The following is a 20501-nucleotide window of genomic DNA, read 5'->3' on the forward strand; positions in this document are numbered from 1 at the left end:
TGGATTCTGTGAAATAAATGCGAAGTTCCTGTCCAACACTGCACACAGTCACAGCTAAAACTACACTGTTTCACTGATCAGCAGTGAACAAATATACATGATTATAATGCAAGGATGATGTCCTCATTTTCTCTCTCTAATGCCCCTCCTCGACCCTTTCTCTTTCTCCTCTCTCTCACTATTTTGCTTATTTAAATACAGGAATATGGCGACTGCAGGAACAACTGGCAACTCAAAAAATGAGCTGGCATCCTTGTAATCATTAAGAGACAATCTGAGTGGTAGATGAGTTGGCAGAGAGCAGGAAAGTTGACTTTACATCTCATACTGCCCCAAGCTGGAAGCCTTCTGCATTTCCTTTTCCTTGCTTTCCCTTTGTTCATTGAAATACTGATTGTCGTAGAGTCTTTGTGCTTTGTATAATGCCCAACTTTGTTGTAACTGGAACTCACATATAAAATGTGGCTGTTTACATAAGCATGCTAAAATACAGGCAGAGACAGTACAAGCATGCACAAAATAGTCTATGAAGGATTTTTTGTTTGTTTTTCTTCAACATTTACATGCATCACTTAATACCATGTTTGGTTCTGTACATTGAGGACTAGATTTCACAAACATTCATGATCTTGTCTGCTGAAAATCTTCTTGACAATTTCACAAGAGCTCAGTGTAAAAACAAAAACCACAATGAAAAAAGAAAAAATCCCTTATCCCTGCAATCTGATCTTGTCTTGCTGATTTTCATGTTGAACACTTCTAAAATGTCTCCTCTTTTTCTTGCAGTGTGTCATGTTAAATGGTCGGCTGAAAAGACAGATTAGTGTGTCAAGGATTTTCTTAGCCAGTGGAATAGTTCTTCCTTATAAAGCCTTTGCCACCGCACATTGGCTTCTACAGTTTCCACGGCGCGAGAGAAAGAGACAGCAGCTCCCCCTTCATAACTCTTTATAAAGTTCTTTAGCTGGAAATACAAGTTAACAGGTTAAATTTGCAGCAACTAAAGAAAGCAAATATTTCCACTGCACACAAACAAGTCAGGCATTTAGGACAAACCTCGATGATCACTGCAGAAGTAAATGCAGTATCGGGTAGAAAGATTTAGTAGGAAATGTAATAAGACAGCACACTGTCAGTTAGATGTGATGCAATTGCTTCGCATTGCACTGGAAGATATTGACATGTCAGCGCTGGATCACATTAATATCGTTACCTCCTTCCCTCCTACAGCTCAGCTGCTGCACTGCGTAGATGGCTGCTCTAAAATTTATTTCTACCTAAGAAACCAAATCGTGAGCACTGGAACTGCTTCTAATTAAGGTTTATTTGCAAATATCAGAAGGTAGCCCTGATGTCTTTTGGTTTTATCAAGCTTCACAATACATTTATTTTATTTTCATTTGCAGATCCCTTTTGATGATATAATACAGGTCTGTTGTTGAAAAAAGGAAGGGATGGTTACAGTGTGAAGAGAATGGCAAAATAGCAAGTGGGCACTCATTTAACAGTGTTTGAATGCCTGAAACATACTCCTTCCCTTATGAGAAAACTTTGATCTTTTTTCTGCAGACTGAAAACACCCCTGCTGTGTTTTTGTGTATACTCAAATTATAGCACCATCACCTGGATCATTACAGCTAATGGTGGAGTGCTTTGAATTACTGTTCTTTCTAAGTGAGAATTGCAAGGCTGATCTGCATAGTAGATCCCATGTTACGTTGACTTGTATAAAATTAGGTGGCGTTAGCAACTCTTGCGAATAACTAGTGAATTTCTGTTTGCTGGTGACACCAAATTCACCTTGATTATTAAATTCTGTCTGCTCTTTGTGCGTGGGCTCAAAGCTGTAAAGGCTGATTCTGCAACTGTCTGTTTCCCATCACAGTTAAAAGCATGGAAGGGACCTGGAAACTATCAAAATCAGACTTTACTTGATCTCTGTACTTTTTATACCAAAGTATTTACAAAGGTTTAAAAGAAAGGTCAGTTTCTTTAAGGGAAGTATAGACAGGCAGCTTGCCAATGCTGTTGCGGAGGTTGAAACTAACAGTACAAAAGGCTTCCTTGAGCAGGGCAGATGTTCAAATCTGGCCAGCACTATCATTCCCACCTGGGTAATTTTGAGGAAACCAGCTGCAGCTCTTCCCTAAGTTCCTGAGGCCACTAGACTTGAGTGCAGACAAGTGGTTGGATGCAAAATATCATAATGCAATCAGAGTTCAAGTAATGGTGACTGTGCTGCAATATGAACCATTGGATCCATTTGGGGCAAGGTTGAGCAGCTCCTAAGCAGGGCTCAGCAAAACTGTACAACTACCTCAGTCAGGACAGATGTTAAGTTAAAATGAGAAATCTTTGCAATCTAAATAATAAGTACTTTGCACTTAGAACAAATTATTTTGGTCAGCATATTCAAGTTAACAGCTTTTCTCACATGGAAAATACTGTAAGCGAGAGAAAAAGAGAGAATATGCTTCTACTTTCAACACTGCTGTTTTCAAGGGCTGGCCTCTGCAGCATAAATTAATGCGGATAGAAACATCTCATCTTTAGTTTCTCAACCAACAGTCAAGAGAAAAAAACAAACCTTCACATCCAGCCAAGCACAAAGAGGTGTCTGCACAATCCCCCTCCTGAGACCACCTCTACACACTCGTGTGATTTTGCAATCTGCTCCTCATCCTTGTGCTGCCCAACTGCATGGACAGCTGGTCCTTCAACTGCAGTTGAGCAACCAGAGTTTCTGGACAACCTTATTACTGTTCCTGCCTGACCCCCTGTCTATGACAAATACAGCCTCACATGCCGAAAGTAATTTAAAAATTACCTCTCTTAGTTCTCCTTCAGTATTGAGGAATTCTGTGACCCCACTGACAAGCTTTGAATTCATAAATAATGCTTCTCCATACCTGCAAGGGCAAAAAGAAGATGCACAGAAAATTAGAAAGTAATCATCTGTAGGCAAGTGAAAAGGCATGGGACTGATTCTGGGGAATCAAGGAAATAGTACTGGAACTGGACACTGATATTTCATAGAACCCTAGACTGAGATGCTCTTGTAGACTGAAATATTTGTAGTTATTTTAAGTCAGATGCTCTTAAGCAGAATGGGCTTTACTACAGACATAAATGAGCACTTCTGAGGAGGGAAGGACCAAACCATGCTTAACAGAACAGCTTTCCACATAATGACACCAAAATACAGATGTCAATGAAGGAGCAGAGCAACAACTATGAGAAGTATTCTGAGGAACCCTTCTAGCTGTACCATTAAAACAGACTTTTTGAAATGCAGCCTTCTCTGCATTTTTTATTCATTCACCTCATCTACATTACAAATTGCCTCTCAATAAGTGAACTGAATCAAATTTCATTGTTCCAGTACCTGATAATTAAAATAAATAATACTGATAGAGAATAATACTGCTAAAATAATCCCCTGGGTCATGATGTAGCATCTTCAAAGAACCAACCTGGAATGAAAATTTCAAAGCTTGGACAAGGAATATTTAAAGGATATTCAGCAGCCACCAGCAACAACCTTCAGCAGACAGTTGCTTTGAAATTGGCCATTCAAATCCTCCTGTTCACTTGCTTTTCCAACAGTTTTTTTCAATTCTCCAAATGAAGCATGTAAATGACTCCTGACCAGACTACTTCTTAAGTCTTACATTTCACATTAAAATAGTTTGTGAGGTTTGTTGATGTGGTTTTTTTCTTTTAGTCTTTAGCATGAAAAACATAATTCCATTGGAAAACCAAAGCAAGTCTTTTGCTCCAGTTAGATGTCATTCAGCATTGTAAAAACACTTGACAAATAGTCATCCTGATCTGCATCTCCATACAGGTCCAAAGCAGTATCTAGCTAATCTGAACATGACTGTCGTTAAGATAGAGAATCCAGCTCTCCTGTAAGACGTGTAAGTATTACTGATAGACTTCACTGCAATCAAGTTTATCCGGGGAAACAATTCAGTTCATTCTCCACTTTTACAAACTGATTTATAGAAGGAATTCAAAATTCCAAGTGAAATGAACTAGTGCAGGCATGACTTTCTGTTTTGCTTCTATTAATCCCAAATTAATTACCCTTCAATGCTTAGGTATTCTAAACTACAGTTCTTTCAAAAGGGAGAAAGAAAGAGAAGGAGAGAGATAGCCAAAGTGAGAAGGATATAAAGACGAAGAGGGAAGAGAACTAGGTTCTCTTTGATAAGATTCTGTTTTAGGGAAGGTTTACACCATGTTGCTTGCTATCTTGAGCTTGTGTGAGGAGAAACACAGAGGTATCAAAAATCATACTCCCTGACCACTAATACCTGAATCATTCACGGATATTTCAGCAAGTACATCTCTTTTCCCAAAACCTCGGTCACACTGGCATATACAGACATCCAGAGGCAAACATCTCCTATGGGAAGTATGGATTTCATGGTCCTTAAGCATGTTTAGGCTTTCTAACAAAGCCCTTTATTATTACAGTCTCAGCTTAGACATAATTGACTGTTTGGAAGACTGGAAGCTCCTCTTGATGGGGTCTTTTGACGAGGTTACCAATCCACTTTAGAAAAGTGACCTCATAAAAAGAGTTGCAGGGGTTTTATTTTTCTTGCAGCCTACCGTAGCCACAGTGCAAACAAGAATTAATAGAATTTCTTCCACTGAAAATGATACCTTCATGCACACCTGTGCTGATTACTGCCCATTAGGCATACTTGGTAAAAAGTCAGCCATTAACAGCAATTTCTATACAAGCTCTGCTGGCAAAAATTCTAGAAAAGTCACCTTCAAAACAGTGTTTTGCAGGTGTGATACAGAAGAATAAATAGGAAAAGCGTTTGGTCTTACAAGTGTCAGTCTTCTCACCCTTAACAGGAAAGACAACAACACTACAGAACTAGGATATTACATGCCTGAACTCCCTGGAAACACTCTGGAGACACTGGCTCTCCACCTGCACCTTTCCTTCTGTGGATGTAAAACTCCAGTTCTCCAAATTTGTACAGGCACTTGTGCAAACTCAAGAGGCAGCAAAGTCCATTTACTTTGCACAGATGTAAATGCCTTCCCATATAGTGTCAAATTTTCAAATGCTGACAAATGATTCAGCACTTCAGAATGAAGGAATTCTGATAGGTAGTTGGTGGATTAAATTTTCACACACAGACACACATGTGCACACAGGATGAAAATGCTTTAAGAGGTAGTGCACGCTCAGGTCACAAGAACTCAAGTATAGTATTTTAAAATCTCTTTTTTAAAATTGTAGGAGTCTCAGTCCCACAGATTTCTTACTATAGACTTGTTAGGTAACTCAAGTTTTAAGTCATCTTTATAAATTATATGGGTGATTTTGAAGACTTTATACATTATCAGTATGTTCTGGACAACATGAATACAAGCATACTATAAAAATATGAAAGGTTAACAAGATTTTGTGGTAATTCTAACTCCTTGACACGCTGTGTTTAAAAATAGGAGGCAATAGCATTATAATTCAATCTCCCTCAGCTATTTCATATTACTACCTGAAACATCAACACCTTTTATAATAAATTAAATGGAAAATACCACTGAGATATGACCTTATTAAATTAATTTTTCGTACAATGTGTTTTAATTTTAAATCAGATTGAATACTAAAATATAATTGTAGAAAAAGGATGCCTTGGGACAGAGTATACTTCAATCACTTCAACCATAGAATGGTTGGGGTTGGAAGAGACCTTAAAGGTCACCCAGTTCCAATTGCCCTGCCACGGGCAGGAACATCTTTCACTAGACCAGGTTGCTCCAAGCCCCATCCAACAGTACCTCACCACCTTCACAGTAAAGAATTTCTTCATATTATCCAATCTAAACCTGCCCTCTTTCAGTTTGAAGACATTACCCCTTCTCCTATCACTAAAAAGTCCTTCTCCAGCTTTCCTGTAGGGCCCTTTCAAGTACTGGAACGTGCAACAAGGTCTCCCCAGAGCCTTCTCTTCCCCAGGCTGAACATTCCCAACTCTCTCAACATGTCTTCATAGAAGACATACTCCAGCCCTTAGATCATCTTTGTGGCTGTCCGTGGCACTCTCTCCAAGAGGTCTGTGTCCTTTTTGAACTATAATTCCACAACAAAGCATGTATTTTAAAAATGTCCTAGTGTGGTGAGCTTAAATCAGAACCCTAATCATAGAAGCGTAAAACATTAAGGGATTGGAATGGACCTTCAAGATCATCTAGTCCCAACCACTCCTGCCACGTGCACCATAACAGGTTGCTCAACCTGACTTTGAACACTGCCAGGGTTGGGTTATCCGTAACTTCCCTGAGTAAGCTGTTCCAGTGTCTAACCATCCTCACAGTAAAAAATTTCTTCCTAATATCTAACCTAAATTTCCCCTCTTTCTACTTGTACCCTTTACTCCTTGTCCTATCAGTACAGTTCCTGACAAAGAGTCCCTCTCCGACTTTTTGTAGGTACCCTTCAGATACCGGAAAGCTGCTATGAGGTCTCCATGCAACCTCTTCTCCAGGCTAAACAGCCCCAACTCTCTCAGTCTGTCTTTGCAGGTGAGGTTCTTCAACCCTCTTACTGGCTTTGTGGCTCTTCTCTGGACTTGCTTCAACAGTTCCATGTCATTCTTATGTTGGGGATGCCAGAACAGCATGCAGTACTCCAGGTGGGGTCTCACAAGAGCAGAGTAGAGGGAGAAAACCACCTCCCTTGACCTGCTGGCCATGTTTCTTTTGATGCAGCCCAGGATTTGATTGGCTTTCTCAGCTGCAAGCACACACTGCCGAATCATGTTGAGTTTTTCATCAACCATCATGCCCAAGTCTTTCTGCAGGGCTGTTCTCAATCCCTTCTCTGCCCAAACTGGAGGTGTGCCTTGGATTGCATGACCCAGATGTAGGACCTGGCATTCTATCATGTCACTGTTTCACTGAACATTAAAGGGCAAAGTATTAGACTAATTGCACCCTCTCAAAGTCTCACTTAAAAGGTTCTAATCTGTGATTACAAAACAATGTTATTTTCAATTTACATCACATATGTACAGTTTGCACTAACTGTTTTATTCCACTGCATTGAATCTTTCAGTGATCAATAAAAACTCAACTGGATGTCACTTTCAGAAAAATCAACTGCTACAATCTTCTTGGTGGTTCTGACTTGTGTTTGGAGATCAAACTGAATGAAGACAACACAAAGACAGTGTTGGGCAAAGAAACAGACTGTTATTTTCTCATTTTAAAAAAAGGACAATAACAGGTTTTTCATGAGATCTTGCTGATTGTTAAGAATTCAGATTACACAGTGATGCATTCCACACAAGCGAAATAAATACAATTCAAATTCTAGGTGAAGTTAAGCTATTTAAAATTGAAATGCAAAAAAGATTTGGCATGTGGCATAGTTTTCTAAATATTTTCTACTTGTCTACACTGCTTAACCTTGTCCACATCTAAAATCACAGGTGTTAGCTATGTTGTCAGATGAACGGGTTTGCTAAGGCAAAACACGACTGCTGCATATGTGTTTACAGCAATACAGATTGTGATAGCTTTATGCCTAAACTCTGTATAAATCCCTGGAGGAACCTGAACAATTATTTGGCATCTGCACTGGGTTGCATAACAGTAATGTGTCTGCCATTCGGTTTTCATGTAGAAGTCCAATTCCTGGAATAATCACACCAGGAGCAGAGAATTCTTACTTTTCAAACTCTTCAGCACTCCTAAAGCTTTTTGGAAATGGCTGTCAAAAGGTATGCTCCTGCAATATAAACTTCCAAAACCAATTCCAGCTCAAACTTGTTTTCCCAGCTGAACTTCTTCTAAAATACCGCTATACTATAAAATATTATCCAAACCGGCATGAACAGCTTTCTGAACTTTTAGGAAAGTTGCTCAGCATCTGAGTTTCCTTGACTCTTGATGCTGTGAAACCTCTAGGAAGTTTGTACCTGTATTTATCAGGCACTGGGATTTAGTTCCTTAAATACAGCATCTTAAATATACCATCTCAAATATTCTGTGGTACACCAGTTGGCTCCTCACAAGTCCAGAATGGAACATATCTCCAATACTTTTCCTGCCAACACCACAGGAGTGCCTGCTGTGGAATATCTGAAATTCTTGGACACCTGCCTTTAAGAACCCAAGCTTCATTGGAGTTGTGGTCCCTTCTAATCTGTCAGTATCAGATGAGCTGTTGTGCAACCTTTCAGGGCCTCAGGCTCTTCCTAAAGAACTAAAGAAATTAGTCATTCATTGAATTAATATAAAAATCTTCACCAAAAAGCATTTTAAAATGTTGACTGGGCTTCTGAGTACGAGCATGTAGGACTTGTTCAAAGAGAAGCAGGTGTAAGGAGTAACCCTGTCTCCTTTCTGTTCATCTATTTTTAATTTCAAATGTTGCTCCTTTATTACTTGAAACTCACCTGAAACACAGAGTGGAAAGAAAAGGGATGACACTACATTAGCATCCTTTTGAAAATGGAAGTGTTTCAAAAAGGGTTTGGCTTTTTTTTTCCACAGTTGAAATAACATTCTTAAAAAGATAATTTTTTCTATCAGACTTAAAATCAGAAAAACTACTTTGGGAACTTCTGCTTTTTATCTCTATAAAAGTAGAACTGCAGCACTTGATATATAGATAGAATTCATTATCATAAGTGCAGACACAATAAAGCAATATATATACAGATGATTGCTAAGAGACAAATGTCTCTATGCACGTGTGTGATAATCCATGAATAAATGCATTTATGACCTATATGTATGTATTTCATATTTAGAGACATCTCTATTTATGAATTAAAAGAGAATGGACTACATTCAGGAACTTACATGAATACACACGAATTATATCAAGATAAGAAAATGAAAATAAATTTAGATTTTTTATCTTTACCTAGCATTCAGTATTTTCCATTTTTCTCTGAAAAATTTCCAAGCAAGATCCCTTCCATGTGGATTTCGAGCTACATGGATTATCACATCAATTGCATCCTGATCCAGGACAACTTCTGAGTTGAGAGACAAATTCAAAAGTCTAGTGGGGGAAACAAGAAAAAAAATCCTACTTAGTTTCACCAACACACAGTCTAATATCAGCACATCAGAAAACTCTCAGAAAAAAAAAAATCACTGCCAAATGGTTTGTTTAAGTCTCCAAGTGAGTTCAGTGGTTTATTTCTATGATTCCAAAGACTGGACGTGTTTATGAATCAGAAAAATCTTGATGTAAAAGGATGTCAGTACAAGTTAAGTGGAGCTTTATGTATGCATTTTTATGAAATCTCTAAGATCAGACTGGTCAAGACATTTAAATGATATGCCAACAAAAAATATCAGCAATTACAGGATTTCAAACATTTCCAATGAACATAGGAAAATCTGGAAGTGAAAAGGTATAATATGTGTCAATTTTTATATGTATTATTGCAAAAGCATAAGAAGGTTTCAACAGATAGTGTGTGCTTGAAAAGCAAAGTTCTTTCATTCAGACCAAACCTCAAGTGATGACCCATAAATTTTGAAGTGATTATTGGTAACAGATTCAGATATAAAACATTTTTGTACCTGTTGAGCAAGTTTCTGTCATCACTGCAAGTTAAGGCTTCCAATAATATTTTCTTCTCAGACACTGCTGTGGTGGAATGAAATTTCATCCAAATGAACTCCCATACATCTTCATCCATCAGTGAAACTCCGGTACAGTAGACAATGTCTCTCACATTGAGTGGGATTCTACAAAAGAAATCAGTCATAGCATTGTGGTAAATAATCAGCCTCCTGATATTGGAAACTAAGGAGGAATATTTATGAGACTTCAAAATTAATGTGCAACAGTAATCTTTTTTCTGAAAATTACACTTGCATCTCTTTACTGCCACCAATAGCCACCAATATTTTCCAGGCCATCATAATGGACTTTCTAATGGGTAACACATGCTTGCCATTCTTTTCATAATGCTGTCATGTCGTGAGGAGACTAGAAAATATGGTCATATAGTTCATCAACACATAATGTGCCACATAACCTACAGGTAACACAAGCTCTCCAAATTAGTACAGGATCTTATCATTCTCTTGCTGGGCTCTATGCCAAATCTGCTCTTCTTGTCCTTAATACGGTTTTAAAACAGGAGCTGATCAGCCAGAAACTCCTCCTTGCTTGTGCTGAAAAGTGCTCCATCTTCATACAGTAGCATACAAGTAAGGAAGGATGTTCTGCGACAATGCTAGTTAAACAAGGTATTGTCAGGAGTGAAGAAAATAGAAAGATCTGTTCATTTTTTTCAGCGTATTAATACCAGTACAAAACCAGCTATGTCACAGGATGGTTGTGAACTATGAATACTGCTCGATTAATATCAACTCAGACCACAGTTAAATGACAGTTTCCTGAAGCCAAATTCAGACCTAGTACAGTATGTGCATATGTATCATTTTCTTCTAAAAAGATCTCAGCTGAGCATTCAATATCCTATCCTGCTTATGTTTCCTGTACAAGCATAGAAGCTGAAAGTTCTGTGAGCTAAAGCGTATTCCTACAAGTAAAGCTAGACATTTCTCAGAGGAATATGTTTCTGATTTTCAGGAAAAAAAAAGACCTCTTTTTGATGGTAAAAATTATACCAAAACACAGTTCTCTAGTTAATAATGGCTGGGCTGAACCACCTCTGGAACTTCATATGCAAGACCTCTTTAGAGAATCTAGAAGTACATACAGTTGCTGTTAATGTCTGTGTAGTAATATAGTGGAACAAAAAATGAAATGACTGCTATAAAACTTGACATCAGAATATACAACAGAGAAGAAAAAAAAGGTTACATCAGTACTTTAATTACAAGAGGATTTCACTGAAGTCTTATACCACAGACTGCGCTAATCCCAGTCAAGAACAAAGAGGTTCTTCTACTCCCATCTATTAATTCTCCAGCAAAAAATTCTTATACTGAAATGGAAAAAGACTTTTCTTTCACTCTGTGATGAATGCCTTTATTAAAAACTTAAGCTGATCTCTTTGGCCATGTTTGAGTCCCTGGAAAATTAAATCAGTGTGGCTTTTTGGCATTTCAAAGTTTTGGTTCCTCTTCAGTACTTCAGAAGGAAGCAGACAAGGTAAGAAACCATATATTGATGATCGTGAAGGGTTACAAACTGTTGCTTCCTCTCTGGGTTAACTGGTCCCAACAACTATGATGGATTCTTAAGAAAAAGAATAAAAAGAATATTTAGCTAAACTGAGGCAAAACTAGGGGGAAAGAAGTGCACTCCTACTACTATGGGCTGAAAAACTTTGGGGAACTAATGCCTCCTGCTTTTTTGTTATGCTTTTTCTGAGCAATAAGAAGTCTTGAGGTTGAGGCAAGCACAGTCATCAGCTCAGAGGGTGTACCTGCAAGTTCAGATGCAGATGGTCATATGAATTTTGCTTCTGCTGAGCTGACATGGCTCAGGATAGTGCTGCTTTCCTGGAGAATTTTAGTTCCTTGCTAACAGAGCCATAAAGGGCTGCCTTGACTACTACTGAGGTATTTTGCATTTGATGGATACAAACACGGATATTTATTCAGGTGTAAACTCTCCCAAGCAAAACTGAAAGGATGGACAAGAGAAATGTAATCCATTTTAAAGCTACTAGGAATATGAAACTTTTAACCATGCGCAGGACACAACAGCAATATTGCCTTCTAAAGCAAAATCAAAAGTGCAATGTCTCATCTCTACCATGAACTGCTTTCATCTACACAGGGCAGATTGGTACTACAGTGCAGATCCTGGCATGGTTTGAAGTCTTACTGTTTCTTCTCTGACCATCGAATTGCTGTGTGCCTGTTCCAGGCACAGCCAGGCAATCAGCATTGCTATGGTTATGACCACATAGCTCACACAATTCCTACATGTCAAAAAATTCAGTTTCCACAGTTCCTCCCCCTTGATTCTTCCTATTACCTTCTAAGATTTTTTTCCTCTCAATGTTCAGATGACCTAAAAAGCCTGGTATTGAAAAAAGTTATTAACGCTCCTCAGATTTACCCAGGATCACTAGAATTTTACTCATGTGTGGTCTATACAATTGCTTCTGTGGTTCCTATAGAAGTGATATGTCAAGAGCAAGGAAACAAGAAAATCCTTAAAGTTGAGCAGATCCATTAAAAGAAATAGGGTTTAAACATACATGGGTAGCAAAGGAAAAAAGTTACCACTTTAACCAGCCTTTCCATATACTGAGTTTTGATTTTCAAAACACTGAGTTAACATTAGTAAAATGGGAGTTCAGTTGACATTTACAGAATTATCCATGTATGCTAAGTGTTGAATTTCCATTTCACTGTAATGGAACTTGTACTTCTTGCTTGGAAGTCTTATCATTAAGTGCTTGTAGTGATATTTCAAACATTAATGAATATCAACAGTTTATTTTTCTCCCATTTAACCTTTCTTTCAAAAAGTGCATGTAAAGGCAAAATATATAACTGACTCTATTACATAAAATTAAGAATACGTATTTAAATACAAGAATTCAAGACATACCAACATTAAAGGAGCAGATATTTAGCTGCTGCCTTTGTGTTGAATTATATTAACTCAGAATGAGGCTTAAAATTTTCTAATACCTGCAAGCCTCAAAACTTTGGGTGAGCAATTACAGTAACATAAATATGCAGTCATATACATATACACTGCCTAGAAGATGAAATTATATTGTCATGTTATCCTGATTTTCTAATCACTAAGTTATTTGTTCTTAAAACACAATTTTCTTACTAGCTTATGTCTTTTTTTTCTTTTTAATAGGGGATTTAATACACTGACAGCAGCCATAAGAACATATACTAAATCAAAAGGACTAAGGGGTGCTATCCTGACTAGGGAACCAAACAACCCATTACCCCAAATCTGTCTTGTCATTTGATACCTGAATATGAAGAACAACTGAACCCAGTCAAGCCTTATTTCAATGAAGAAAGAACTTAATATCTTGACACAAACACTAAATCATCTTTTTAGAAGCACACGTAGTTCTTTCTGAGATTTGATAGCAGAAATATTGTCTTTGGTTTACTGCAAGAGATGCAATTCAGCCAACAGGTACTCTAAGGAACTATAAAGCAGTTGGAAAAGATAATACTTTTTTGGTTAATTGTCCCATTAATTCAGGTAGGAACTCTAGGCTGGAAGGACTGTCACTCTATGTTTGCCAAGTACAGTCACAGCAGCAGAGGTACCTAGAAGTGGATGTCTAACCCCAGAATGGTCAGCATTCCTCACTTGTGAGGTTTATATTTTTCAAATTTACAGTAAAACATATAAATTCAAGGGCCATCACCAGCAATTTTAACAACAGTGCAGTCAGTAAGCACAGGATCATTTGCATCTCTGGAAAGGAAGAAGGACTTAGGACGAGTGATGGCATTGACCCCATGACCATAGTCTAGATGTCACCATGATCCTTGCTAAGAAAACTCTACTGCCACGAAATCGGTAATAGCATACTGGCAGTGCTGCAGTAGATCTACTCAATATCATCCAATCAATTGCTCCAGGGAAGGTTTTAGGTCTCTATCTATAAGCTATGTCATTAGGGCAATGTAAAAAAAATCAGCCCCCTACAAACCAAGACATCAAAACAAATACTGATTTTAGAAGGCTTACCTTCAGAAACCACAAAATGTACAGCGACAAAACACGACAAACTATTCTTGTGAGAGGCTTGTAATCAGGACTGTAGACAGGGGATTCTTCTTGTGAAAATGAAAATTGTTTATGAAAATAAGAATATCCCCAAAGCAATTTCTCATTGCCCCAAAAGAGAGTCCTCTAATCCCATTTTCTCCATTTGTGGGGATTTTTGCTTTCTATCTCTTCCAGTCACTATAGTAGTGTATTTCATCATTACCTAAATATCTGAAATCTCCCCAGTCTACAGATTTTTTAGTATTATAACTTCATGGAAAATGTTGTTCTAAAATTGCAGTTCCCCTTGTTATATTAAACTTTGTCTGGGCCTTCAAGGCTGGTCTCTTTTTTAAAGAGCTAATATGATTGATGGATACTTCAGAAGAATAAAAATAAATGCCTGAGAGCATCACTTTAAGTGGCTTTTATTTGAATACTGATCCAATTTATTTAACTTTATTTTTCTTGTTTAAGAGATATGATGGTGAGAATGAAATATGTAGCTAGAAGAGCTTGTTTAAAAATTAAACACATTGGGAAAAAAGTTAAAAATTAAACAGTTAGAAAAAAATTAATTAAAATCATGATGTGCCTTTACAGGCATTTTTTTTTCAGGATTGAATTATACAGCTCTACAATGAGCTAAGAATAATCTTCTGAGTTATAATTAATTGGTACATACTTGCTCCTATTTAAAGTATGTTCTAACAATTGAAGATACACTTATAAAATTGGACCATAATTGTTTATCTTCTGGGTAAATTGCGTTCTAATTTTTTAAAATGTAAATGCACACAGTTTAGACAGTTCTTTGATTAAGTAACAAATTTCAACACCATTTACGGTAGTATTTGACAAAGACAATTAATCAGAAACATTATTTTTGCAACAATTTAACATTTAACTTAAGCTTATTTTTCTTGATGACTATATTTATAGTTTTGTTTAATAGGTTACAAGGCTCAGATAAGAAACAAGAACAAAGTATTAGTACTTTGTTGGCAGATCTTTAATACAGATTCTATTATAAGGAAGAGCACCACACAAAGTTTATTTTTTAACACATCAGTCCCAAATCTTACACCCTCATTCTCTATTACAAACTCCAGGAGTCATGCTGCTGGCACTTCTGTGCAGAGAGATGGGATGATCCTTTGTCACAGTACATATCCAGTCTAAAAAGAAAGGGTAGAATTTCCCCTTGAAAATTGAGGCACGGAGCTGTGATGGGCTTGACATTCAGGTGCCTGTCACACATTGAATTTGGGGGACATAACTGAGGATGAGGTTACTGAGGGTGTCTAGGGCAAAGCTATGCATGGTCCCTGTCCCATGTTTCAGGTATCATATAGGTCTGACAGAGGCAGGCAGAGAATACATCATCCCTCAAGTGATGGTTACTTCTACTGCTCCTTTCTGTTCCTATCACAGATACCCCGTAAGTGAACGTGCAACTAGCACACTCAAGCTCTCCAACACTGATTTTAATGACTGAGTGATGAGTTAAGCACTTCTTTGTGAGAATAATTTCTGAGTAAATATGCCTTGTTTTATCCATTCTGGACAGTTTTTGCAATAAAAATACAGTCCCTTCTAATCAACTGATTTGCAAAGTTGTGGAGAGATCATTCCAAATGATTGGAGACTAATCTATCTAAATTCCAAGGATTGCAAATTACTTACTGCTAATACATAATCACTACATACAGGCTCATTTTATTGTGATGACACACAGAAGTCAGAAAGTAGAAACACTACCTGAACTAGCTGCCCCATAAAGCCCAGTTTTGCCTTTTGAGAGATGACGTCCTCTTCCTATTTAGACATATACCCCAAATGGTCTTTCAGAGCACTAAGTTTTCGATTAACTTGTTCACTCAACAGTGTTTTCTTCCTCCTTAAACAGTTTTATTGACTTAAGTGTAAGATTCTACTCAAATGTTGTAACAATCTATTAATTATTAAATCACTTCAGCAACATTGGCTCACATTAGCTGGCAAAGCTCCAGTAACATTTCAAAATGCATGAATAGCTATGCCTGAATTTTTTTCAGTAATTAAAACTTCTAGGGGTTGAGAAGGCAGAAGAAGGGATTCATTTTATTGTTTTACATTTATCAGGCACTCATGTGTGGAAAAAAATGAAAATAACTCTCATTTTTTCCTGTTTGCTGCTAATGATTTCCAAAAATAGCTGGTGGGCATCAAGCCCTTGAAAAAACCTAGTGCCTTCCAAAAAACTGACAAAAATAATTAACCTGTTGGCCACGTTCTCACAAATACTTAGGTAGGTGGTTAAACTTAAGTACATTTACAAATTGTTGCAGGACTGTAGCACTACTGTGTCCGTGAAGCACAGCAATAAAATTACCCATCTAAAGTAATTAGAGAAATAAGGGAGGAGGAAAACACTCGTTTGGAAAAACACTTGATTTTCTATCACCTAAGCCAGACTTCATTGAAATTACATCAACTAATGACTAGTAATTTGTTATCTACTACTCCCTCAGATCTACGGAGAGTTTCATTTATAGACATGTTACAGTCTCCTATACACTTCTGCAATTGTTTTTCTAGTGGCATTTCCACTGAGTATTTAAAGGTGCCACCAAGTAAGCACACTGCCAATTCAGGCCAGTGGATGGACATGAATCCATTATTCCGTAAAGGAAACACAAAACCTGAATGAACAAGTAGGGAGGTTCAGGACTTGCAAATTAGGCTCGTTGGTTATCTCTAACTTTCAAATTACATGATGGAAGACATTACTTACACCTTTCTTAAGACTGATGAAGAATTGATTAGTGTTCCTAACCATCACAGCAATGTACAAATCTTTGTCATGGCAAACAGAATTCACATTAATACCCTTTAAAATGACATAAAGATGTGTTCTGACTTTAAACCCACACACCAAACAGGAAAATTCATGGTTTATTCTCTTTTCAGTGATCTCTGGCCCTAGCTCAGCACTCCAAGACTTCTCAGAACAATCTGGATAATTAGAGACCAGCACAGATTTAAAATATCTGTATTTGCATTCAGGATTGTCCGTCAGTCTCTACTTCTCTTCATGCATGAAGACAGACAAATGCAAACTTCATTAACCCATGGGCTACAGAATTGATGCTGACCTTAGTCTTATTCAGTGCAGCAGCCTGCACTCCACTGCAAACTTCATTAAACCTGATCAGAGTGCTTGTGATGGAAGATTAATAGTAGAAATAGTAAAAACTGCATTAAAGCTAAAATCACTTCAAAGTCATATGAAGCTAAGATCAACCAAATGCATTTACTCTAAGTTTTCTAGGGGTATTGAGGCAATTAGTTAAGGTATTTTGTTTCCATTTAAAAGACAGTAACCAATAAATAGCAATGGTTAAATTTCTAAAGACGAAAATAAGAGCAAACTGAAGAGGCTATGACTAGCTGGAGCCTTCCCACAGGTAGAGAAACATCTTACAGAAACATTGCCACATAACTGTGTCTGATATAATACTCTCATCTCACTGTTCCATGTTAGCAGAAGAATAGCATTACCACAGCTCTACTAATAGAATCAGAATACAAGTACTCCTTTTTCTGCTGAAGGCAAAATCAGCTGTCTCAGTTCAAAGTAGTTCTCTCACATACTCACATGTTTACATCATCCTGTTTAACTTTGCCTCAAGCAAGCATACATCCACAGTCGACTTTGCCAGCAGAAGCGCGTACATGGCAACCTGTAGCTGATGGATGGTAACAGTAGCTGGAAGATACTCATGCCTGCACCCACAGAGATGTTTGCAAAAACATGCTCATGTCTATGGATAGGTTATGCTTCGAGTCATCATAGTGTGTATCTGCATGTTACATGCTGTTATGTTATCTTCTGTCAGGAGTTCACCGATTGCAGCTCTCCACACATTTTTTTCTTGAACCTCAGAAATACACATTTACTCAGCCTAGCCAAGGCAGGAAGTCTGAAAGTGCTAATCCTCTTAGAAATATGTTTTTCTGTCAGAATAGATGCAGTGAAGGTTAAAGGGGTTAACAAGGCTGATTATTAAGCTCAGGCAGGCATTGAATGGTAATTCTGTTAATTTTTTAGGCTGAACCACAATGCTGTTATATCTAAGGAGTGTGAATAATGTATTTCTTCACACATGAAAGCTTCACAGGGATGAGCTTGGTTAAATGAAGATAGAAGCAAACATCTTAATTTTCAGCCAACAGTAGCTTCTCTTGTACAGCATTCTGTTGTTTGCTGCATACCAAACTACATTCTCAAACTACAAAGGAAATTTCAACATGGTTATACGTTTTCTACTCTGTATTTTCTGGACATCAACATGAAAGTTTCAAGGGTTTCCATTGCTCCAGTACAGAAGCAGCATATATCCCAATTTAAGAGAGTGAAAATGTTTGCCTTAATTTTAACTAACAAGTCAGAAGTAAATACCAACTTTCAAGCAAAATATGCTGGACCCATTAGACATTTGAAAAAAATAAAATTACTCAAATTAATTGATTAAATGAATCAGTGTAAGACATACTTTGAGGTCTAATCTCAGATTTTCAGTGGAAAGAAATAATCGCTTCTTTTTTAACAATTGCAAGGAATAAAATATATCAATTCCTAAACCGGTAAAACCTGATGTATCTTTACCCTCTTCTAGCTCTGATGTTATGTGTTCGGTTTCCTCCTTGTAGAGTCAAATTTCTGTTTCAGTTACATTCCCTGTTTTTATGTTGTGTTTTGCCCTGAAAAAGTGGTAGTGAGCAATACCACCTAAAGCCCTTTGCATAGTAAGGAGTTCTGCTATTTCAGGTGCTAAAGCCTCTCTCCCTCATATGAACGCTCTCATCTTTAGACTGGAGAGCTGTATTCTTTCTCTTGCTAATGAAATAAATGCTGGAGGTAGAACTTCAACTAGAGGAGGAAAGTGTGTTGTAGCATCTTAAAACTGTCCCAAACACCTCACAGACAGGTCATCAGGTTTGCCTTCTGCATGTGGCAGACACAGGGCTAAGGTACTAAACTGAAGCACAGTAAACGGCTGGAATCTCAGTACCACTGTTTAAAGCAGAGTTGAAGAGCAGCTTCTCTACCAGCTGTGTTTGAAAATAAGTAGTCCTTTTCCTGATTTAGTGACACTTTTGAAAGGCATCTTTTGCAAGGACCCCATACTCATAGAGAGATCGCCATTAATGTATTCATTTGATACAGGTATCATTCTACCTGTAGTGCTTGACCCTAAGAGGGACCTTTGTGCTTCACAATCTCGTGCTGAGATGCTCTTCAGTGGTGGCTGCCACCAACTTCATTTTTAGAGGTTCCCAAATCCCCTTTTAGGAAGCATAACTCCAAGCATCTGATTCTGCCCTGTGAACCAGGCACCAAAAAATGAAGCACTGCAACACTTAAGTCACTTTAGAAATTCAAATCTTCAGAGCCTCTGACTTTCATGCATAGAGGCTAATGTTGCAGATCACATGTAAGTTATTTTTTTCAGTAATTCTATTAGAAAATCTGCAGTGCCATAGTTGGAAATCTAAGGGCTTTTTCAAATAGTGCTGGAAACACAAAGAGGACCTCTCACTTTGTGTTATGAATTACCATTATTTTACTTGGTGAACAGTGGAAAATTATTTGCACAGTAAAGAACATATTATGAAATATAAACACTATTTGATTACTGTGATTATTTCACTTCCTTACAGGGAAGAGTAGATGGTAATTAATTTCTGGACCTACAGCAACCGTAGGCATATGCTGGTAAAATAGTTAGATGTTACTGTATTTACTACCTGACACTTTATTCATAATTAAATGCTACAAGTACAACAGAAAAAACATTTCAAAAGAACTTCTAAAAAGTCATCAATTAAATATGTGGCCAAAAAAAGTTATGAACTTTAGCATTTCTTCAGTACCATTAATTGTATACTCTGTGTTATACTTATTTGAACTAACTGCAGTAACTGCTAGGGAATCAAAAACCTTCTTTACATGATTTACTGCCTGTGCACTTATGCAGTATTTAATACCACATTTTAATTTAATATTACCCTAATTTTCTATTGATTAAAATCTTGGAACACAAGCCTAATTCCATAGTCTCTACTGCTTTGAAGAATTTGTGTTCCTTCCAACATGCACTGCTTGTGAATTAGCTCATTGTACGAAACATCTGATCTTCTAGAATAAGGTTTCTGGGAGGGGATGGGTGGAAAAGTTGCAAATTAGCCTTTATTTTTATTCTCATAGTCAAACTCAAATTATATCTGTATATTGAAATATCTCTGATCTCTTTGGAACACTTTTTTTTGTGCTCTGTCTATGCAAGACCAGGGTTTCTGCAATACATCAGTCAATCACTTGATTCTGTTTCAGAAAAGGGAAGGGCAAAACCAAGAACTTACAGAGTCATTGCTGATGTGGAGGGGAACAGGTAAAGTTACATATAGTTTCTGTACTTGTCACCAACTTTTCTCACCAGTTGTCAGAGAAGTCTGTAGAAAGATGAGCAGCATTTCCCCTTCCTTGTGAGGAAACAAGCTCTGAGGGATTCCTACAGATTCTGAGGTGGTCGTTTGCAGCAAATTCACAAACAGCTGTTAAGGGCATCAAACTGAGCAAAACATTTGATCAATGGGAAAGAATACAAAATGGCACCTGTTGGATGTGCTTTCTGCATGGATCTTGTACTTATCTGCTTGCCCTTTGCACTTGAGATAGTTTTTGTCTCTGAAATGCTGTAAGAGGCAGAAGTATGACTCAGACACCATGCTAATTAAATTCCAATTGTAGAATCACCATCGTTTTCTTGGT

The 20501-nt window shown here is 37.5% G+C and overlaps 1 protein-coding gene across 1 annotated transcript in view; it reads right to left on the minus strand.

The window, feature by feature from the left end:
- Positions 1-407: 407 nt before the first annotated feature.
- The window catches only part of TRHDE (thyrotropin releasing hormone degrading enzyme), a 201578-nt gene continuing 181484 nt past the window's right edge, over positions 408-20501 (minus strand). Inside the window, exons 16-19 of the mRNA XM_051795952.1 lie at positions 9580-9747; positions 8909-9049; positions 2828-2909; positions 408-964 (exon numbers count right to left, since the gene is read on the minus strand). Of these exons, the coding sequence (XP_051651912.1) occupies positions 821-964; positions 2828-2909; positions 8909-9049; positions 9580-9747 (535 nt within the window). The 3' untranslated portion in view covers positions 408-820. The remainder of the gene's footprint in view (positions 965-2827; positions 2910-8908; positions 9050-9579; positions 9748-20501) is intronic.

The sequence above is a fragment of the Manacus candei genome, unplaced genomic scaffold (assembly GCF_025592945.1).
Source record: "Manacus candei isolate 608988 ecotype Guabito, Panama unplaced genomic scaffold, ASM2559294v1 h1tg000043l, whole genome shotgun sequence".
Classification (NCBI taxonomy): Eukaryota; Metazoa; Chordata; class Aves; order Passeriformes; family Pipridae; genus Manacus; species Manacus candei.